Genomic DNA, 23,159 nt, shown 5'->3' with positions numbered 1-23,159 from the left:
TGAAGGCACCAGACTAGAGCCCTTCTGTATAGTGACCAGATGTATTTGTCTTCTCTTTTTTGAATTTTTTTTCCCTTCTAACTTACCTCAGGTGAAATTTGGCCTTTTAAAAAAGTGCCAATATCTTAGAGTCTAAAGTGACTTGGAACAAATCCTTGCTGTGTATTTGGGATTCAGATAATACAAGGCAGTGTGAGGATTGCCAACTGACACAGACAAAAAAGTGAGACTTCATTTGCGTCTTTATTTAGGTAGCAGGTTAAATAGCTCAGAATTGGGACTTTCATGACCTTGCCAGGGTGTGCGCTTACCCTTGAGCAAACAGAACTTCAATAAATACAAAACAAAAACTGCAAAATTGGGAACGGCATTCTCCTCCTGACATACTTTTTTTCCAGAAGGCAGGTGCATCCTTCCTTTCTGGGGCCATCTTTGTGTATCATAGAAATAGTTCATATACTTAGACCAGTCTTCAGAGTTTTGAAAGATGGACAGAAGGGTCAAACAAACACCTAGGATTCTTGACCTTCCTGGATTTTTTCAGTTGTTGATAACCAAAAGCTCTTTTTCTCTCCTCCTCCTTTTCTCTTCTGGTATGCTTTCACTCTCCTCTCCACAGGCCTGTTTTCTCTTTCTGTTTCTTCGGTTTTCATTTTCCTTGGAAGACCCTGCAAGCCTTTATATTCCACAGTGCGATTAGATAGGTAAAGCCACGATCCACTGGAGTCAGTTCTTACTTTAACCAAAGAAAGCTCATTTTACCTTTCTTCCTCTGAAACACTTTTCAGTTCTTCTGGACATACCAGGAATTCTGCTGTGCTCTCTGGGGTTATTGGAGGCAAAGGTACAGGCACCTGAACCAGAAATGTTGAACTTAACAGGTAGCAAGACGCCTGGAGTAGTAAGGTACTTTTTTCCAAATTGCTAACTTAGCTCTTAAAATAAGATCCCTTTGGTTGGTTTGCATTATCCACATTTTGCACAGTCCCCTGTCCCAAAATAGACTTCATGAAGCTCTGATGAAGTAGGATCTTAGCCAAACTCCTCTGAAGTTGACAACTACACCCATGACTGCTCAGCTGAGCAAATTCTAACAAACAGGATTGTCTCACAAAGTGCGATGGCAAACCTGCACGGCACTTAGCCTTAATTTTCACAGAGCTGCAGACTGACGACCTTGCTGTCCCTTTCAGAGTATTTTAGACTGTAGCAAGAATGACGTCCTTTCTTCAAAGCTTGCTTACAAACACAGTTTTCACACGGGTGTATGACACAGTTAATTTGTGAGGGCCATTCAGCTGGGAGCCTGCAATCCCGCTCGGGGCTCACAGGGGCTGCAGCAGCCACCGCACATTCGAGCCCTGGCATCCTGATGTGCAGAAGGAGCTGACGGGCTGCTCCTTGCAGGTTGGGGCACCACAGACTGAGGGGCCTCTGAGGGTAGGATAGAGCTCAGAGAAATGCTGGGAAAGGAGAGCAAGAAAAGGCTTGCCAATTTCTTTCTGCTGGGGTTTCTTCTGCCCTCCCGAGATGTAGTTCTGCTGCTATTCATTTGGCAGCAATACCAACTTCTGAGGTGGGAGCCTTTTCTTTTGAAATCTGCCTTTTTGTATTTGTCTTCTAGTAGGTATTTAGTTTGATTAAGTACATGCCTAATGCAGATTTGAAACAACCTTTCTGGTTTTTCTTATGTATCGTTCTAGAGTGAAAAAAACGCCCACCACCACCCAAGGGATCTAATGCCTGGAAGAGGCACAGCAGCTGCTTGGACCTGTCAGAAACTACTCTCATACATGAGAAACGTCACAGCGTTTGTCGACCTGACATACCTCTCCTGTTTCCGATTCCACTGCCATATCTACACCTGCTTCTTTGGGGAGGACAAGCAGAGACGGTGGTGTGTCCAGGAAGGCTTTTGACTGGTCCTCTGCGTCTGCTTCACCTGCAGGGCCACTTTGCTCTTCCAAATGCAGGTCTAGAAAGGAAAAGCACGTGCAGCAAAGTGACTCCTTGGAAGTAAAGCACACCTAAAGCAAAACCCACCCAAAGCCCTACACCAGCTGTCTTCTCGACATTGAGGTTTCTGGTACCCCAAGCCCCAGCCTGGGACAGCCCTCAGTTCCTCCTCATACCTGTGGCTCTGTCCATGGGGGCTGCCGACTCCCCGGCTGATGGACAGGAGCGGCCAGCCATCTCCTCCACAAAGATGTCACCGCAGTTTTCAATGAGAAACGCCACCAGCATGTTCACCTGCACACATCAAACCCTCAGTCTCAACCCAGGTGCCTGAAAATGTATCACACAGCCTTTCCCACTCCCGACCCTTGCCTCTGCGCAGGAGGCTGTGGTTGTGGGGCTGCTCTTGCAGGCAGCCACCCCACCAGCATTCGCTCAAGAGAGGAGGCAGCCAGGGACCTCTGAGCAGCCAAGCTCGGATGGGCCGGCAAGGCTGCAGCCGGCTGCTCAGTACAGCGCACCTTCTCAGTCACCGCCAGCATGGCCTCGAGGGGGAGCACGTCCTCGTTAGGTGGGCTCAGCAGATTTGGCCCAAGGCAGATGGCCAGGTTGCTGGCGGTCATTCTGCTGCTGGAGGCGTTGTGGCCGATGTGCTGGAGGAGGGCCAGCAGCTGCTTGAGGAGGAGGAGGTTGGCTCCAGGCAACTTCTCGGCCACCCTGAGGGAACAGGAACTCAACGTTAATAGAGCAGATGTTGCCCACAGCCATCCCCGAAGCTTGCCCAAGGCAGGTGGGAGCCAGTGGGTGAGTTGCACAGATTTCCAGGTGCTCTCAGCCAGCGGTCAGTGCTCCTGTGCCTCAGGAAGGAAGCACGGCGTTCCTTCCTAGATCCTGATTTCCCCCAAGCCCAGGCAAGGGAAGGCTCCCTGTCCATGCCCTTTCCCCCGAAATCTAAGCCCACCGCAGCAAAAGCAAGCTGTCAGAAGACACAGCTTTTTAAGGAGACCGTCCCTTTCCAGGCAAGTCCCAGGCCTCTACCAGTCCCTCCTCAACAGGCAGGCTGCTGCCCACACTTACGCTTTCAGCTCTTCAACCTTCTCCTCCTTGCCGCTCTTCTGCATCGCCGCCATCCAGTCCTCGTAGAGGTCTGTCACGAGGAGCTTGGCGGGGATGCTTCGGAGGAAGTCCTGCAATGCCAGGGGCTCCAGGTGAGCCTCTGAACACTCCAGGCCAGGCAGGAGCTCTTCCAGCTGCAGGTCAGAAGCGCTCACCTTCAAGATGACGGCCAGCAGCAGCGCAGGCTGGCTGCCCAGGTCGACGTCGGCGCCGTGGTCCATGGCCTCTCGCAGCTCCCGAAATTCCGTTCCGCTGGCAGCTCTTCGGAATATCCCTTCCGTCGATGGTCCTTCCCGGTGCAGGACAGCCAGCAGCTCCTGCAGGAGGGGCAGGAGGACAGTTGCTTGGCTGAGAAGCTGCCTTCCAACAGCAGTGACCAAAGCGCTGCCCCACATCCTGCTCCTTGCCCCCCAAAGCATGGTCTGGGGGTGAAGAGCCCAATCCCCCATCCCCAGAGCTCCTGGGGACAGCCACGTCCCCTCTGGAGCAGCGGGAGGGAGGGCTGGGGACCCCCTGCCCAGGCTGGCTTACCTGGATGGGCCGGGGCAGGGAGCTGTCCTCCCCGCAGAGGGCTGCCAGGGGCTGTCCAAAAAGCGCCCTGCCACAGCCGGAGCCCGCCTGCCCTGGCGCCTGGGCAGCGGCCGGGGTCCTCCGCAGAGCAAAGGGCCAGGGCAGCCCCATCCTCCTCCTGCTCCTCCTGCTGTTTCCTCCTGCTGCAAAGGAAAACAGAGCAAGATCCCGTCAATGGAGACTGCCAGGCCGCTGCTCCCGGAGCCTGCCCTGCCTGCAGCGCGGTGCTGAGCAGTGAGGACGAGCAGGGAGCCAGCAGCTGGAACCGCGGCTCCAGCTCAGCGGCTCCATCTCGCAGGCTCCTGAGAGCCGGCGTGCCACCGGGACAGCCTGTCCCAGCCCTCGCCCTGCCCTCCTCCAAGCCGTGGGCAGCAGCAGAGGCTCCGTGTCCCCGCAGAACCACGTCCAGCGGCCGCTGCCCAGCGGGTGTCTGTGCTCGTCCAGGTGATGTCCTGCCTTGGGGTGCCGCACCTGCATGGCGACACTCAAGGGACAAGTGAGCACAGCTCAACCATTCGCAGGAGGTTGCCTTCCTTTCCAAAACTCACCTGGTGAGCGGCAAAGTCCGCCTCCCTTGTTCCCAGATGGGGCTGTCGGTGGCCCTTGCTTGGGATGATCCTGCAAAAATGAGATTGCGCTTAGAGAGCATCCCTGCAGCAGAAAGGGCCGCCGGCGAGCTGCCGCCCGGCACCAGCAGCCTGAGCGCAGCAGAGCTGGGACCCTGTGCCCTGTGGGGCTCTCTGCCCTGCATGGCAGGATTCCCCCCAGTGCCACCAGTGAGGATGTGCTGGCATTCCTGGTGGCTCCCCAACCCTCTCCACTCCCCGAGTGGCACCATGAGACCCTCCCCACAACCTCTCCCCACTTGCCGCACATGCCGGCACAGCCAGAGGTGGGCGAAAGGCAGCCGTTCTCACCTCTGCCTGGCCCTCGATCAGCCTCTCCAGGCTCCCGGCGCTGAATGTCCTCCACTGGGCAAGAGAGAAGGAGCGGAGGAAGGTGAGCAGCGATGCCTCTGCCGCTTGCTCGGCTGGAGGACCAGGGCTCGGGGACAGAGCCCAGATTGGGGAGACACTCACGGCGTGGCGGCGGCTCAGCTGCTTCTCCAGGGGTTTGAGGGAGGGGAGATGGGTCACCCGGGCTTGCTTTGCTCCTTCTGGTGTCCTGTGGACCGGGAAGGGACAGGGAGAGAGCTGGCTGAGCCCCGAGCTGCCCCTTCTCTCCTGTCAGGCAGCTCTCCCCGAGAGCTCCTGGCAGCTGCGAGGGCACCTCTCCCCAGCTGGGGAGCTGTGTTCTCCCATCAGGCTGCGCCTGGAGCATCCCCCTTTGGCTTACCCCAGCAGCGTGCCCACCCACAGCTCCTTCAGCGCCTGGGAGCTGCAGAAAGAGAGGAGAACCAGCGTCAGGCCCCGCTGCTTCAAAGCCCGTGGGCAGAGGCGTGTTTCTGTGTAGCCCTGCGCCGTGGGGAAGGACAGAGGGGCAGGACGAAGAAGCCCCGTGGGGCAGGACAGGGACTCTGCCCAAGCCCTGGCTCCCTGTGTCCTGCCAGAGCAGGACTTTTGCCCTTCTCTTCTGGGCACGGTTGGGAACCTCTCCCACCCAGCCACGGGATGTGGCACCACGACTCACCCAAAGGCGACAACGCATGAGCCGGTGGGCCAGACGAGGATGAGGATGTCCTCGTCGCCGCCTTCCTCCTCCTCTTTTTCCTCCCCTGCTGCCTCCTTTCTGCTGCTCAGCACCCACAGCTGGTCCAGGGCCAGGCGGAGCTGTGGGCGCAGGCTGGTGCCGCGTCTGCAGAGAGCAGAGAGGAGAGGCAGGCGGTGAGCTGGGGGTGTCCTCCTCGGGGTCCCCCCGGGCCGAGCCCTGTCCCCCACCTGCCCTTGGGACAGACATCGATGGGCGCATCCAGCACCAAGGGGCCGGGGCCTGGGGCTGGGGCCGGGGTGTCCCGGGGCTGGGGCCAGGGCCAGGGCTGGGGGAAAGGCAGCTGGGCTCTGAGGGTCTTACTGCAACTTGGCGATCACCAGTTCCTCCTGGAGGAGGAGAAGGCGTCTCTTGCTCCTCTTGCGGCCCCGGGTCAGCCGCACGTCCGCGCTCAGCACCGCCTCGGCGTCGGCGAGAGCCTCCCTGCAGAGCAGAGAGCGGCGGGCATGAGAAAGGCCGCTGCCACCGCGGGTCCCGGCCGTGCCCCCGAGGCACAGGGAGAGCTCACCTGGAGCCGCAGCAGCAGTTGGCCTGGCCCATCCTGCCCGGGAGAGGAGGACCCTCGCCGTGGACCGAGGACGCGGGCCAGTCGGCGACAGCGGGGATGGGAGGCGAGGTGCCGGTGCCGGTTCGGTGCCGCTCGGTCAGATCCTGCCTCCTCCCAGCGCTCCTGCGTGCCAGCACAGCTCCGTGCTGCTGTCTCTGGCGGCCGTGGGCTCCAACTGACCAACATTCTGAGCCCAGCGACCAACATTCTAAGCCCAACGACCAACATTCTAAGCCCAACGACCAACATTCTAAGCCCAACGGAAAGTGGGAGGGGCACTGGGGGGAGAGTTCTTTCCAATGTGGCCGTCTCTGCCTGGCACTGGGGAGCCCAGGGCTCGACAGAGCAGAGGGGAAGGGCTTGGGACTTCTGCAGTCTTTCTTGCTAGGACCTTCATGCCCCAGAACTGTGCATTTCCCTAAGCCACTGTGTCTTAGTCACAAGTGTGTGGCTATCCCTGGATTCCCCTTGCTTGTCTATGTAGCACCCTTCCCATTCCCGCCCTTCATGCACATCTCCCTGTGCCACTGCGATGAGGATTAGAATTGTGTGGGTTTTCTCTAGCCAAAGCAGTGGTCAAATTGGGGAGGCTCTCTCTTGGCATGGGACAGTGAGAAAGAAGATGACCATGCTGATAGGGTGCAGATACAGTTTCCAACTTGGTAACGGTAACTTGGTGTTTTGTGCTTTCTGCATTGCTCTGTGTGCCTCAACACTTCACACTGCAAGAGAAAGGGAATGTCATGGTCTGGACCCAGACACCAATATGGACCTCCCTCCCCACGAGAGGGAGAGTCTGTGCAGCATCACACTTTTGCTCTGCCCTCATTAAGACGAAAACCACTTTCACCCTAGACGATTCGTCCCTGAGAAAGACAGCTCTCAGACCATGCAACACTAGCTGGGACAAACATCCTCTCCTGGATAGTGGCATTAAGATAGGCTGTGTATTTTGAACCGTCTGAAGGTCATTGAAGAATGGCCTTGTGAGAAGGTAATCTTGGTGAAGCTGTCGACGGGGCTTCTACGGACATGGGCTCACACACTAACAGACATAGCCATGTGCCACTTATTCTCTTGATCAGCTAAAATATATGATCCATTCGTGAATTGATCTCTTCCTGAATAAACCTCAAACTTCTAAAACAATGACCTAACCAGCTTGAAAAGGCCCCAGGACAGAAACTGAAGCCATAGTCTTAATGGTCACTTTCCTGAAGAGAGATACTGACTTTACAACCTCACTCTGGTTATAATCACAGGATTTATCTTTGCTGCTGCTGCTGCTTTCTCCTCTGAGGCTGGGATTTTGTTAGAGCTATTTTAGACCAGGTCCATGTGATGCAATGCTGACTCTGGTCAGGACTATTCCATGCTCCTGTCTAGAGGCTGCTGCTCACTGTTTGGAGGGAGGAAGGGAGCCTAAAACTTCCTATTTTATCACAAAACTGTCTTTTTATTGGTAGCCCAAAATATTATTGTTTTATGATCTTCTCCAAATAGAAAAATCCCTTACATAAGTCATTTCACCTGCAGCTGGTACCACTTTCACAGCCCTCTCGATCCTCTTCTGTGAGTGCATTACAGGTACGAGCACGTGGCCATCCCGTGGGGTAGCATGTGAGCAGACAACAGAGGGCTGAAGTCTTTGAAGTGGTTTGTTGGCAGGCAAAACAAGCAGGAGAGGCTTTCCAAGCGCTCATGGTGCTGCAGTCAGAAAAGCGTGTCAAGAAAATGTGTGGAGATGAGCTGCACGGTGAGCGTGGGGCTGCCTGTTCCCGTCATACCCAGAAAAGTTACTGTAATTTGTGGTTCTCCTATTCTGGGCCAGTGGGATGAAGCTGGGGTATAACCTTGAGAACTTAACTGGTCGGGAACACAGAGGAAGCAGTCAAGCACAGAATCTGAGAGAAGTGTAGTCCTGAGCATGTCCTTTATCAAGGTGCCTTGAAGACATTCTCATAGTACAGCACACAAAAAAAGAATTGGGCAGCACGTGGAAGAAGACTCAGAAGAATGCCAATAATACTGCAATTTACCATAAGAAAAGTTGCAATTTCAGCATTTCTTTCTGTTCTCTGTTCATTCTAGCACTGTTCAAGACAATCTGGAATGTCCAAGAAGTGACTGTGTCTGGTCCCACAGTTAGATGAAATCTCCCAGCTGTAAAAACAGCTGCTGCTGCCTATTTATCACACAAAAACATGATTTCTTGATGGTAAGTCTAGTTCCATGTTGCTCTTTGCTAATGTCAGCAGATGTTGATGTTAATATATACAGCATCAGGAGCAACAGAAGGAATCACTGTGGCAGCTGTATTTTTTCCTCTGCAATGAAGGGCATTCCTGCCTTTTATTTGGACTTTGTCTTCAGAAGTAGAAGCAATGCACTACAGTGTACAGGTTAACATCACTTCAGTAGGCTTTTGTGAGTAAATAACAGTCCCATAAGCTCTAACGACATGAGAAATGTGGGATGTGAACTAAATATGATAAACCACTGAGTACAATTTTTTTTGGTAAAGTACTTACACATGAAAACACCATGCTTTGGGATAGAACTGACATTTTCCAGCAGGAAAAATTCACTGTGTGCAGCAGAGTTCCTGCTAGGATAGCAACAGTGCACACTGCGGTTAGTCTTTGGACAGTTCATGCTAGCTCATCCTACAGAATGGCCGTCTTGCCAGGATGATTCTGACTAAGAAGTTTTACTGCCTGCATGCTCTGTTAAGTTAGCCCATATTTGGGTTTGTTTGTTTGTTTGGGTTTTTTTTTCTTGATGTTTGCTTGCAGTTGTGTTGCATTACAAGTTACAGGAGCCTTACATTGAAGGGAAAGAAAAACGATGTTAATGTATGAAGCCCTTTTTGTTACTCTAGTGAGCACTTACTTATGCCACTAATCCCATGAAGTTGCTTGCATAATTATGCAGCCAAGTTAGAAGTTACCCACATGAGTCAATTTACTCATGAAGGTACATCATTGCTAAGGATGATGTTGTTGTTCCAAACAAGGCAATACATTTTGCTTTCTCTCTCAGCACCTGCTCCTCAATAAATAGAAGAGGGCTGATCTGGAGTGAGAATTGCAATACAAACACCCAACTACCTGGAGTTTTGTTCTGCAGAACTCATGTTAAAATCGGGACTCATTCTAATTGGGGTCTGTCAAACAAATAGAAAGATAAGCCTTGCTTTTGTAAGACAAACATGAAAGAGGTTGATTATCAGGCCCGATTTCCCTTATATAGTTCACTGCATCCCAGGTTACATACATCTTTTCACTTAGAAGTCTGGAGGTGAAGTGAATGCTTTTTTGTTTATTGCATGTGCAAGTTGCGTGTGCTTTTTTGTTTATTTATTTTTAGTTCTGTACAACACAATCATCTCATGTGGAACCTTGCAGATGGCTTTGCAATAGATTGTAGTGGGTATATACCCCCTTACTCTAGTCTCACTTCTAGATTTCAAATTAATTGTTCTTTTGTATTCAGAAGGAGAAAGCTTGTTCAAATACCAACTGCAATTGCCGGGAAACTGGCAGGCAGGCCTGTTGCTTTCTTTGGAGGAAAAAAAAGCAGCTAATTCTTGTATTCACAGGCAAAACATTCATAGCTTTTTAGTAGGTGATTTTTAAACTATAAAGACGTTAGAATTAGGTGAACACATCTTTGTTTTAATGTGCCTCACTCAACACTTTGTATTGTTATGTGTGAGGGATACATTTTTCATGGTCAAATTTCAGCTATGTTGCATGTAAATATAGCAGCATTTGTAAAAGCTGAGAAACACAGCATGTTCAAAGTTTCGTACAGATATGTGATGGTAACCTACCTTAATTGTCATTTTAATCAGTAAGTACATCCTCACGTATCATTCCTGAAGCAAGTGAAGTGAGGTGACAGTTAAATAACTCAGGCAATTAGACATGAAACACTGTGAAGTTTTCAGGTGGCTGCTTTTGTTTCATAAACCAAAATATCAGAAATCCATATACCCAGTCAACAAGATTTGATATAGCAGTTATTTATAGTTTATAAAGGGAAAATGGGGTTTATATGGAATATACACTTTAAGTGAATTCAAGGCAAAAAAAGTTTAAAAAAAATTAGCAGAGGAGCTATAGGTATGTTACCGACGGATAAACAGAAAGAACATACATAGGTTTTTCCCCTTCATTTCTGAAGGAAGAAAACAGCTACAGTGCAAAGAAGGATGCACCGAACTAACTTACAACCAAGGGAATGTGGAATAAAGCAGCAGGAAAAAAATGGCTTTGTGAGACAGGGTTAGCAATCATCTTAAATGCCTAAGCATTTGTATGTGTTCCCTACTTTTTGTGGGTAATCGCTCATAGTGTAATAGTGTGTGTTCAAAATTCTATTCATCTTGTACTTGCATTTCACATTTTAAAAATTCATAAGCAAGAAGTTTTTTATTGTTCTCCTGCAGTAGAGGTGAAATCCAGAGGCTTACAAAAGTCAGGAATCTCAGCAGGAAAGAAGAAAAAGATCATTTGGTTGTAATCTTTAAAACTAGAGTTATTCACTAAAGCCTTTTTATAAGACAAGCATCTAGAACACTTTTGTTTCACGGGAAAATACTAAAATCGGTAGAAGAATGGAAGTCTTTCAAGAAGGAAAGAAAAAAGGTGGTGTTGATGTTACCCAGCAAAAATTGTGATTTCTATCTTGGATCTTGTGGTGTTTGGTAGGGTGTTTTAGTCCTGGTTTTTGTATTGCTCAAAGTCTGTGAAAAAGCTATCATCTTATCTTGAGATACAGGCTGAAAATATATTGGCTATTGTAAAATCTCTCTTACCTCATTACATGTGGGATTGGGGGTATGGGTCTGATTTGCATTTCATGAATGTTTGGGGTTCTTTGTGTCAGGACAATATCTCACAAGGCCTTTCATGCTGAGTGCAGAAGGGAACCTGACTGCCCTCCAGTTGAAGGATAAATGAGCTGGTTTCTTGCACAAGGGATCACGCATTGTATGCAGATAGCAAATTCCTTCAATTCTGTGTGAAGCTAAGAACGGTTACCAAAATATGAAGGCTGAAATGTGTTTGTGTGAGGAAGTTCTAGACAGGAATGTCTGCATAATGTCACTGTTTCAAGTGAATTTGTGTGAGATTGGATGCTGGTGCAGACTGAGGTTGGGAGAGTGGAATTTGACTCCGAGTCGGGGGCTTTTCTGGTATATATTTTCCTCAATGTAATAGGTATCTGAGTCTGGAGGTTTCTTCTCATCAAATATCTGCATTTTTATATATGAGTTGAAAAGTATGGTATTAAAATTATTTTCAAGCGTGTTATTCTCCTGTATTGATATTGAATCAGTTAGAGAACAGAAGCCCGAAGAAGTGACTTCTTTTGCCAAGCCTGATTCAGATAAAAGAACAATACAACACAGATCATTGTTATTAAGTGACCTGGGTTAGTCAGTTTTGTTCTATAACATAAGCGTTGTTAGACTTGGTAATTATTGGTGTTCTGACTGGTCAAGCAGCAATTTGCATTTAATTGTGAAGAAAGATTATTTGTGACAGTGGCACATGTAATGTAGTACATACATATTTATCAGGTTAGAATAAGCTTAAATCACATCTCTTTTCTTACTTCTTACTAGGAAATACCTTAAATGCCTATTTAAAACAAGGTCCATATTTAGTGTTTTTCATGAGTAGGGATGCTTTTCTGAACCTGAACATGAATTCCTTTGTTTATTTTCACTGGTTTGTTTGGGGTTTTTTTTCAGAAAAATAGTGCTATCTGTATACTATCAGCATTACCAGGATCTGATCCAAAGACCACGAAAATCAGTGGAAATGTTCCCACTAATTGCCAAAAGCTTTGGAGGAAGCTTCATTATACTCATAGTCAGAGCAGGGTCATAGGTTCATAAGAAATAAATAGAAATGCCCACATTTGATGAATCGTAATGATAACTTGTGCTTGTTCCATATAGACTAATACATTCTGCCTACTTTGTCTGTAGCTAGGACTGGTTAAACACTAGAAAGGATTAATTACTTGATAAATATTGCCATTATTATGTGAATAATTTATATGAGCATGAATACTGCAAAAAAATTGAATTCTATTCAGTGAAAAATGGCAACATTTACGGAATAATATATTCACAGAATAGTATTGACAAGGGCGACTTGCAATGCAGACACCGGAGTCTTGTTCTACTTGAGAAGAATGTCTTGAGAGAGATGAAAGAATCTAATCTGTGTTCTTTCTCTATGGTGCCAAAACTAACCAGGTTTAAGTTAGGTTTTCAGACATATACCTGGTTTTGGTAACCTGATTAAATGTTTTTAAGAATACCCTTTTAAAAAACTTCACAGTGTATTTTTTTTTTTTAGGAAGGAAGAATAACTGAGAAATACTTGTGACTGCCTATTCAGAAAATAATGAGTTTCTGTCAGTATGTTCAGCGTTAATACTATTAATAATAATATTAAGTTCTGACTAAGGAGGTAGAGAATTTGGGAGTGAAGCTGTGCCTGGGAAGAAGGGAGGGGTGGGGCGAAGGTGTTTTAAGGTTTGGTTTTCCTTCACAGTATCCTTGTTTTGATTTGATTGGTAGTAAATTAAATTGATTTTGTTTCTTCCCCAGGTCAGGTCTGTCTTTTGCCCATGACCATAAGTGGTGAGTGATCCCTCCCTGCCCTTGTCTCGACCCACGAGCGTTTCTTTATATTTTCTCCTCCCCATCCCACCGGGGCTGGGGGGGAGCAGTGAGCAAGTGGCTTGATAGTGCTTTGATACTGGCTGGGCTTAAACCAGGACATAGGTCCTGCACCGTTCATCCAGGAACACACAGCAGATCACAGCTAGTGATCAAGCAGTGTATCTCCAAGGAAGAGTCATTTAGAAGCAAAACAAAGAACTTCTCAAGTCTGAGTTCTGAATACTTCTAGGGAAGCCAAAAGAGCACTGGCAATATCCACGAGCTCTCCCAAGATTTAATGTCTGTTACATAGTAAATGCTGCATAAAAAAAGTACTGAAGACATTATGAAGAGATGTTACATTACAGTAGCATATCTGTATTTCAATTAAAATAAGGGACATAAACCTGTTTTATGTGTTCCAAAATAGGTTCAGCTTGCAACACAGTAAATGTTACTGCTAACTAGTTGGATGTGTCCCTAGAAGACGCAGTTAAACTTAATACACAGAATATTTGTAGTACAGCAAGTGAGAGAGTGGGTTATATTCACTAACATTGCAATTGTTAACCTCAAGTGTTTTGATCAAGTTAGGCATAACACGTCAATAGAACAATCAGTAGAAATGTATATTATGGCTATGCCGGAGCTATACATCGGGGAGAATAGAAGAAATACCAGTGTATTTTGATCCTGTCTTGGCTTGAACTTAAATGGCTATACAGGTCCTTTTTTTTTCCTGTATTTGTCCTAATATCTGTATTATGTGAGTGATGCTGTTTTAAGCTTTTGATATGTGCTATTCTGTCTTCATTGAGTTATGAATGGTCACAAGCATGGAGCTAATGTCTTACGCCAGTTCATTTAAGAAAAAAAAAAGAAAAACAGGGTGATCATTTGTGAGTTAAATAGAACAGGTTATACAGAATCCATTTCTATACCCCTGTCATCAGCTGTCTCCTTGTCAACACAACTTATCCAAGTATATTATTTAATTAGAGGCAAAATAGTACTCATTGCAGCCGTAGGCTTTTGAAGAGTGACCTACACGCTAAACTTGTTGCATGTAACTAACCCTACTAAAGTCCAATTTTTGCCTTAGTTTTTAGTCAAGATGCTGACATAGAGGTAGTGCAGCTGGTGGAACACAGTGTATGGATTGGTGTACTGCCACATCTAGAGTTAAGGCAAAGGACTGATGCAGCATAAATAGCAAACCATCCAGAACAGTCCATGAGGAGTTGATTTTGCCAGCACGATGCTGCACACCACCTATTCACAGGAAAAAACGAGAACTTGATGACCCAAGTAACACCCAGAAGTGGATTCAAAGCATTTAAAACCCGGTTATTATACCTGGGGACAGAAGGTATCATTAGAGCTAGAAGCATTCTTTGCACCATCTGGCTATATTGTTCAGCACCAATGGGCGCTAGAAAACCTAACTTGGCAAGTACATGTATTAAGTAATTGGACTCAATATGCCTTTGGGGAACTAAATCTGCTAGTGCAACAAGTATCAAAAATGACATTACAGAATCGTTTAGCCTTAGATATGTTATTGCTAAAAGAACGTGGTGTGTGTGGTATGTTAAACTTGACTGAATCCGAACGCTGTATTACCATTCATAATGCCACAACTTCCATTGAAGAAGCCCGGGCAAAGATGAAAGAGATAGCTGATCAAACAGCTGAATTATTTCAATCAATCAGTCAGCTAACTGGTTTGATGGCTGGAGTCCAAACTCATGGCTGCATTCCATTTTGGGATCCTAGGGACTGACGGGGTGGGGAAAATGGCTTGTAAATATTGGACTTATGATATTAATTGGATTTATATGTTTAAAAGCTGGCCTTGCCATAGTAAGATGTATGATTAGCCGCCTACTATCTTCAGCTGTCTCTCTCTCTCTTCTAATCTCTGCTATATTAAAATTTGGGACGCAACAATTGTGTATCTGTAATGCAGTTGTAATCATCTCTGCCTGCACAACGGGCATGAGGTCCTATTTTATTTTAAAGGAGCTACAGTGAATCAAGTCAGTGAATCTAATGTGCAGTCTTTCTGGCCAAAAATATAAGTATTTACTTTAGGATAAGAGAAACAGCACCTTGAACTCACTGGTTATACTGACTCGACTCTCTGTTGCCTGAAAATGGGGCCAAGGTTGGCTCGGGCATGGGTGTCTACATGAGAGACATCCACATTGAGTCAGATGAATCACACCCCAGTCTCCTGTGTTCCTCATCAGGTCTCTGACAACTCTGCTGTTAGCCCTTACTGAAGCCAAGTACAGTCTCTGTCTCTTTTCTTTCTTTCTTTCTTTAACACAACGCAAATTCAGTCTTAGACATTCAGTTGCAGAAGAAAGTTTGTGTTTGAAGATCACGCTTGGATCTTCGAGTAGATCTAATTAGATGCCTTTTCCTCCTCGCTTCATCCCTGATAAGCTTAGGCACTCTCTGTTTGTCCTGTTTCTGAGGACCACTGCCCAAGGCGCCTAGCATTGCACAGGGAGATGCTGTATCTCATTTTGCACTGTGAATTTTGTAAGTCATCAGGAATGAAGTATTTTGGGGACATAAGCTAATTACATTGCACTCAAGTGAAAAAAGTGCTCTATAACTTCCGAGAGATAATATTGGAATATAATCAGAATATAAATATTTGGGGCAAAAGATGCTTAAAAAGTTAGGTAAAAATTGTGAGCATAGTGCTGTTTTTTTAGTTTGGATTTGTATATGTTTTAAAGTTTGAATGTAAACAAGTCTGGTTGAATTGATGTGGAAAATATGTTCAAATTGCCAAGTACTTCTTTCAAACAAGAATAAGCAAAGTAGCAGCTACAGAGAGTGTTTCAGCTTTAAAGTGTTTTGTATTTTTCAACCCAAATCTCCAATTTTCTGTTAAAATTAAAGTGGCCTAGAAAACCAATCTTTTTATTCTGTGTCACCAATTTGATGATCCACCCCTTCTAAGAAAATTATTGTCGATGTTGCTTAGTAGAGACGTAGGCAATTAGTGGTTGGACTGTGGCCTCTCAAGACACGTGTCTCGTTTTGTTCAGAAGACTCTCAGGGTGCAGCAAGCGCCCAGACATCACAGCAAAAGTCGAGGATCTAAAAAAGAAGCCTGCAAGTTACAAAGGAGGGATGGGCAAGTAAAAGGCAAAAGCCTGAATCCCATCTGTCCTAAATAATGCACTGCTCAGCTCTGGGCTGGCAGCACAGGCCCCCTGCAGTTCGTGGTCTTGGGCACAAATCTTCTGCAGTTAGGTGCTTACCTCCTTCCTCAGACAGGAAGAAAGAATAAAAGGAGATCCCCGTTACTTAGTTCAGCGAAGGGAAAAGAAAGTTCTATTTAGATCTGATTGCCTGTTTTGAAGGGTGGACTTTAGCACAAAGGCGAATAGTGCCCCAGTAGCAGGTGGCTGGGCAGGCAGAGGGGCTGCAGGGAGTCTGCTCCCAGGGAAGCTGTTCCCCTTTGTATAATTCAGGAACTGTTGTATTGGGGGTTTGAAGCCGAGTTCCCAGCAGGGACATCCTAGCTCCTCTCTCTCTCTGGCCGTTAACTGTCCCGAATCCACTGTGGGTTTACAGAAAGTGGGTCAGGCACCGTTAAAGGGGGCTTCTGTCCTCAGGATGCCTGCAACCTCCAGCTCAGCCTTGCGCTGGGTCGGTGAGAGAGCCATGGCTCTAACTGCAAATCTGAGTGAGGAGGGGGTGTGGATATAGGAGTTTTGCAGGGAGTGCCTGAGCCGCTGGGCTGCTGGACAGGGTGAGACCCATGCCAGCCAATTCATCTTTTAGCTCCAAATGCCTTTTGACAGAGATGCAGTTCTCCTGGGGATTGTGGGGACGTGCTCCTGCGTCTGGAAAAGATGGCTGAGTTCCTGGCGTAAGAAGGGCACTGAGGTTTAGAGGTCGGATTTGAGGCAGGTATGTGATCTTTAGTCAAAAAAATGTATTTTTGTATAATCAAGCAGTTTTTTACCTCTCCTCTGCTAATCCAGTGTGGAATATGAGCCAACAAAGGGGAAGAGTGAGAGGAGAAAGGCAGGGAAGAGAGAAAGAAAGGACACTTCCATGCTCCGTTCTTGGAAGTGTTCAAGGTCAGGTTGGATGTGGCTTTGAGCAACCTGACCTAGTGAGAGATGTCCCTGGCCATGGCAGAGGGGTTGCTCTACATGAACTTTAAAGGTCCCTTCCAACCCAAACCATTCCACAACTCTATGATTCTGATTCTATGAAATGCTAACAGAGTGCTGCTACCCTCGGTGAACTGCACTCCAGGATGCTGCCACTGGGAATGCTTTGCTGCGCAAGAATGCTGGGAAGACCAACTCACTGTTTCCTATTCTTCAGCAGCGATTTAACCAGGTGACCCAAAGCTCCCAGAAGGACTATGGACGCCAGGATGGCCAGCACCACAGCTGCACTGTACATTAGCGCCGTTTGCATTCTGCAGCCTGTGGACTTTTCTCACCAGCACCTGTAGGAGATAAGACAGTCCCACATATTCATGTGTTCTGCACTGCTGACAGTCGCACAGTGTGTTTGAGAGGCTGAACGGTTGCTAGATGCAGCTGTGCCCGTGGGCTTGGGGCAAGGACTGCTTGCTGGGGACCCTGGATTCCTGAGGAGTGCAATACAGTATTATGAAGGCATAAAAAATAGACAACCAAAGCTGAATGCCTCAGCCCTGCATTCCCCCTATGGCTCTGGAATGGCAGCCAGCTCACAAGCTGAAGTCACACAGCCTACAGCCACTGCTGTAATCCCATCTGGAGGAGAAACATTCCCCTGGTACGTTGCAATCAACTGCTTCATAAGTGAATGGCAGTGCATGGAAGATGAGCAGCAGACACAGGTGTAAGCCGAGACACCCAAAGCTGCAAAGGCACACGGGTGATGTTCTGGGTAGAAAGTTTTCATGCGAAGAATGCGTTAAGCTCACTGCAATACCCGTAATTGTTAAATGTTGGTCTGCAGAGCAGCAGCTGCAGAGGGGATAGAGTGAGTTTTTGCCTGTGACCCAGCAAAGGAAGTGAAGACTCACGACCTACTCATCCGTTCCTTCCAAGGCTCTACGTCAGAATCCCACTGAGATGCAGAGCCTCTTTCTAAGTCATTTAGAAAGACTACAACAGCCTCCATAAACAATGTCCTCTCTCTCCCGGACTGAGTTGTTAGTCTAATAGACTGATACTGTTTTTCTGAAGTGAGTGCTTGCAGCTCACAAACAAAACAAAGAAAAGATGAGTAATGTAGCAGTCGTTTCATCAATTTAAACAAATTAAGACCTACTATCAGTCTTCCCTGCAGCAGGCCCACATAAATTAACACAATCTAAGAGCCACACCAAAGGCAAGTCTAGTGAAATAATGTCAAACTAGATTGAGTGCCGCAGGCTGTTTGGGGCAAGATTACTGCTCATTTACCATCTCTCTCGCCCCACAATATGTTGGTTTCAGCTTTGTTAGCTGCTACAAGTCAACTGATGGAGCCACCTCACAAATTTATTCCGTGCCCCAAGGACTTGAAGAGCTTGATCTGAAGTATCTTTTATACATTATTTCAATGGCAGTTACTACAGCTCTGCGTGATACTTCAGAAGAAAGTTAAAAGTTGAACTTTAGCATAAATCCTAGTAGTATCACCTTTAAAAGAAGCAAAAAGGCTTCAGCTGTTTTGATAAGAACATATCAAAAATCCTTACCTTGCTCTCACCAAGTTCTGAAATCCATTCTTTGGCCAAGTTATTCAGTTTACCAAGAACAACCAGCCTGTAAAGAAAACTTGTATATAAGTTTGCCCTAAAAAAACCCAGGAGATTAACAAATTTTACAGCCTTGTTATACCTGTGATTCAGTTCTTCCTCATCTTCAAATACCCCACATGCTTTCATTGCTTCAACCAGCTTCTGAGTATGAATGCAGTCTATATCCTTAGGAGGAGCCAAGCTAATGGGAGAAGTCATTCCGTAGTGCCTTTGAGGCTGGTTCTGCAGCCTAGGAGTACTGTGGGAGACAATAAAATACTGAAGACCCCACAACAGAAAAAAAAAAAACCAACAAACCAACCACCTTACTGGAAAACACCCTTCCACTTACAGGTTTCCAAATCAGCTTCTGCTCTTTTGCCCATCATTAACATGAATGAGGGGAAAAAGATCCTGCTTATGGTTTTTAGATAACTTGACCTCCTTGCAATCAGAAGCAGCACAGGACAAACATGGCAGCACAACATTAAATTAAAAGCAGCATGAATTTTTTTTTTTTTAAACACCACAGAACCCTTGCTTTAGAAAGGGAAAAAGGGAGAAAGAAACCCCTACTTTGCATTACCAGCTGAAACCAGGGGAGAGAAAGGAGTGGGACAGGAGGTGAGGACTGTACTTAATGGATCAAGGGTCTCTACAGAAACACTAGTAGCAAAAGGGGGAGACACATGAAAAAGGTCTCTACAACTCATCATGCTTGTCAAAAAGCCCATATCCAGACCCAAAGGCTAAAGGGATTAATGATGCCATTATTCAAACCGGACATTTTCCTACTTCATATACGGACAACTTCAAATATTAGCTGGGTTAGTCGAGAGATGCTTAGAACTATTTAAGGCATCTGACCCACTTCGGCTGGAATGGGATGAGGAAATGCTCAAAGGACAGCTTCAACACTTGATTTTAAAAAGATTGCTTATTGCAGCTCCTTAATTCTAATTGTTGCCTTTATCTTCCACTGAGGGAAGATGGATTTCTCTCTCTCAGAGTAGCTTTATCCAACTACAGACATGGCTTTTAGTCATCTGGTGGGTTCCCCCCGCCTCCCTTCTCTATGAGCTGATTTTTCAAACTTTTTTCTACGTGTTTTCCAAAAAGCTGGAGCGGGGGGGTATTAGGACTGTAGTCCTATCAACTAGTCTCCCCAGTCAGAACAGCTCTTTACTTACAAGGGTAACTAGGCCTTGACCTAATTTGCCTTGCCTTGTTTATAGGCATTGTCAACTTCCACTTCCTAAGTAAAAATAGTCTTAATGAATATTTTCCTTCTTATGATATTATTTCCATAACAAGTACAGAAGGAAAGCTTATGTTTAATTGATGTGAACTACATCTAAATTAGAACACCTACAACAGCAACTTCCTACATGCTTTACGTATTACTTGCAACGTACAACTTGCACTTCAGAGAGTGCAACACAAGAACGCGTTTTAGACTTTGCTAGCATCCAAGATCTTTCCAGTGTACAGAAGGCCACCATCTGCCTTTCATTGCCCCGTTCTTCCTACAGAGGCTATAATTAGAGATTGACATAAAGGACAATATCAATTAGATGTAGCAGATATTATTAAGAGCAAAGTCTTCTAGGCAAGAATCGATAGTTTTCAGTTGCCTGCATGTATTACTCAAAAATTGATTTCATAACTTAAAAGTTGAGGAAAATCGCACTTGGAAAGCCTTACTGAGAGTGACTTATGCCCAACAGAATGTGTTCCCCTTTTGGTATTAAAAAAAAAAAAAAAAAAAAAAAAATCTTACTTCTCTCTCTCAACTGTACCAGACTGCCAGGCATATACAAAGAAGAGAACTTAAGAGAGAAAGTAGCACACATGGCATACTACCTATTCATCCATCAGCCTTCTGTTCAAATGAGAAGTCTCTGGCAGTTTAATATTTTGCCAGCTCTTGCTATGATTTGTCCACCACAGTGAACAGCTCCAACCTACTTCTGTTCCGAGAGATCCTAATTTTATACAAGAAGTTAAACTGATTTGTTCCCAGTTTTGACACTTGTTTATAGCTTCACAAAGCTGCAAGCCATTTCTCCTGCATACTCCAAGAGACAACAGATAAGTTCACACTATTACAGTTCAGGGAGTTGCCTTCAGCCATCAGGGTGGTGTATGAGCCTCCACTGTGAATGCGTCTCTCCGACTCATGCGGTCAGCTTGCCTCCAACCGGGTAGAAATTTATCACTCCAGCCTTTTCCACCCACACCACTTGGGAGGAGGAATGAATGGAAATCAGCTCCTGAACCCCCGAAATTGATAGCACAACCCAAACCAAACCAAACAAACCAACCAATCAAATCCAACCAACCAAGAAAACCCCCAAGCCCCATGACCTTCACTGAAGTAACACCAGCTACACCTTCCATTCCTACCACACAAACTCATGCCAATAAAAGCCTGCAGGCACCTGCTGGCAAGTTAAAGCACCTTGTTCCTGACGCCAGCATTCAAAGAAAGCTGCTTTTTTTCCACCTTGAAGCTGGGTCGGTAGCCCGAGAGCAGTGACAAGCCGCAGGCGCTGGCAGCCCGTACGGCACAGATATTAACTCATTTTCCCTCAAACTTCTTTTATCTTCTTCCACGTACGCTTCCTATGCTGTTGCCTCACAATGATGTATTTGGCCTGCTCTTGTCCCTGAACTGTTATTTTCTTGCTTCCTGGAGATTTTAGACAATCTGTGGGATGGATCCGGGGTTTTGTTCTGATTCATCTTTAAGATTTTATAAACACAGTGCACCCTTACAATCTATCTCTAACACATACATACCAAAAGGAAGGACTGACATGACACTGCAGTAATAGATAAAACAGACTCCTCTCTCTCCAACTGAGAGAAAGCAGCTTGGCTATTTGGGCTGACTAAACTGAAGAAACTCAAAATTGCCAAAAAATAACAGTGTTGACTTTTCCAAGAATTGCTCAATCAGTGTCAACGAAGTTGTTAGAAAAAGAATGTTGGAGGCTGACTTCTATTGGGAAATCAATTTCTACAGCCCTGTTCAGCCAGAAATCAAAAGGCTGTCTGTCCACCTGAGCCTTTAATTGTTTTTAATTCTGATATGGAATTATGGTTTCCTGCAAAAAAGTTCCTTTTTCAGAGTCCTCTTTTTGATCAGGTACTGGAGTTTTATTTTAAATAATTTTACTGCAAGCACAGATCCCCTTCGTTAAAGCCAATTCAAATTAGGCCATTTAAAAATTAAGGACTGCTTGTATTCTCCACAACTCTCTGTCCATACTTACTTCTTTATAAATCGGCTGTTGCAGAAGTTAAAAGTGCTACGGCCTCGTTTAACAGCTTACAAGTAGTAATACATTGAATTTCTGTACAACACTTGCAGTTCCCAGCCTGGTCTGCCACCTGCTGAGCAAAGTGTACTGGCTCTCGCTGGATGACCTTTTGGAGTGGAGAGAGGAAACAGCAAAAAATCCCATTCAGTTTATCTGAAGAGAATTTTTTAAAAGACATTCTAAAGTTACAGTTCCTTACCAGTGGTGGGTATTGATTGTCCTTGGGGGCCCAGATGACTTGCTAATGCTGTTGCCTTCACACAGGAACCTCATAGCCCTTCTGAATAAACGCAGACAGTTGGAAAATAAGCTGTACTGAAATATAAGAATCGCTGCATATGTTGAAATAAAGCTTACCTTCTCTTCCAACGAACTGCTGGTGAACAGAACACTCATGAGTGGTGGTGGAGGCGGTGGCAGTAGCGGCTGCTGCTGCTGCCGAATCTGCTGATGCAGCCTTTTTGTGTAGCCAATTCCATTTCTTAAATTGTTCACAGCCTAGAGGCAGAAAAACATTTACAAAAAGGGTAAGATGAAACTTCAGCAGATCTACGAACAAAAGCCTTCACAGAGGAAAATTACTTGTGTATTCCTGTAAATGCTCAGTCCTAAAAGAAACCAACAGACAGATATATGAAACCAACATGCACATCACATGAAACACTCATACTAATGACTGGTAACTCAGAGTAACTGTATGTAATGTACTTCAGTGTTAGCGCCGAATTTGAAAGCAAGGCAATCATGTCAAACAAAAGCGTGACCTGAATTTGCCAGGTTGTCTCTAAAGAGTTGTAAGCTTCTGTGACAGCAACAGATAACGTATTTGGAAAGTAAATTTAGCCTTATTCAATTACGCCTTGCTTAAGGAGATGTAAATTAGTATCTTCTTCCCTTTCAGCTTTCTACAAATAGCCTTTTCTTACAAGCACTTTATGTAAATGTCATCACATTACCTCGCGTAGGCACTTGTTGGCAATTAAAGCATCAGGCGAAACATCCATCTGATGCCACGCTGGGCATGTATGTTCCTCAGATTCCACCAATGCTGTTCTAATACCTCTGTATAATTAGAATAATCAAAATAGTATTTAGCCAAACTAAGGAAGTTTTGGGGGTTCTCATCAATTATAAAAGCACACATATGATTAATGGGTGAATATGGTCTTGAATTGAGAGCATGAAGCTAGAAATGTTCAACAGTGTAAAAAATCTCTAGTATGCAGCAAATAACTATACAGTTTTGATATTTCACTATTGTAACATCTGAAGATGTAGCATAGGCTGTGTCTTGATGTTTCAACTAGTCTCTTTCCCACCATCTAGTACAGTGAGAAGTCCCCAACCTCAAGGTTAATGAATAAAACACGTCTCAAAAAAACATTAGTAGGTTCAAGTTCTGAAGGTTTTAACCAACTCTCCCGTGGAGAAGAATGTGGATTAAATGCCTAACTATCCCTTTGTTGCAGACCACCAAAAGTCCCCAGA

General features: G+C 45.8%; 1 protein-coding gene and 1 long non-coding RNA gene across 2 annotated transcripts; both read right to left on the bottom strand.

Annotated features, from left to right (window-relative positions):
• Positions 1 to 466: 466 nt before the first annotated feature.
• Positions 467 to 2,236, bottom strand: LOC142027853 (uncharacterized). Its single transcript, XR_012649300.1, has 3 exons — positions 2,133 to 2,236; positions 1,830 to 1,975; positions 467 to 854 (listed from the first exon to the last, which is right to left on the bottom strand). It is a non-coding gene; the product is annotated as an uncharacterized LOC142027853 (long non-coding RNA).
• Positions 2,237 to 2,703: 467 nt separating this feature from the next.
• Positions 2,704 to 22,675, bottom strand: LOC142027843 (T-cell activation Rho GTPase-activating protein-like). Its single transcript, XM_075022044.1, has 5 exons — positions 22,628 to 22,675; positions 22,029 to 22,169; positions 3,604 to 3,702; positions 3,228 to 3,389; positions 2,704 to 3,143 (listed from the first exon to the last, which is right to left on the bottom strand). The coding sequence occupies exons 1-5, from the start codon at positions 22,673 to 22,675 to the stop codon at positions 3,030 to 3,032; spliced, it is 564 nt and encodes a 187-aa protein (XP_074878145.1). The 3' UTR covers positions 2,704 to 3,029.
• Positions 22,676 to 23,159: the final 484 nt, after the last annotated feature.

Source organism: Buteo buteo, unplaced genomic scaffold (genome assembly GCF_964188355.1).
Source record: "Buteo buteo unplaced genomic scaffold, bButBut1.hap1.1 HAP1_SCAFFOLD_62, whole genome shotgun sequence".
Classification (NCBI taxonomy): Eukaryota; Metazoa; Chordata; class Aves; order Accipitriformes; family Accipitridae; genus Buteo; species Buteo buteo.
This window is presented reverse-complemented; position numbering and strand designations above follow the sequence as displayed.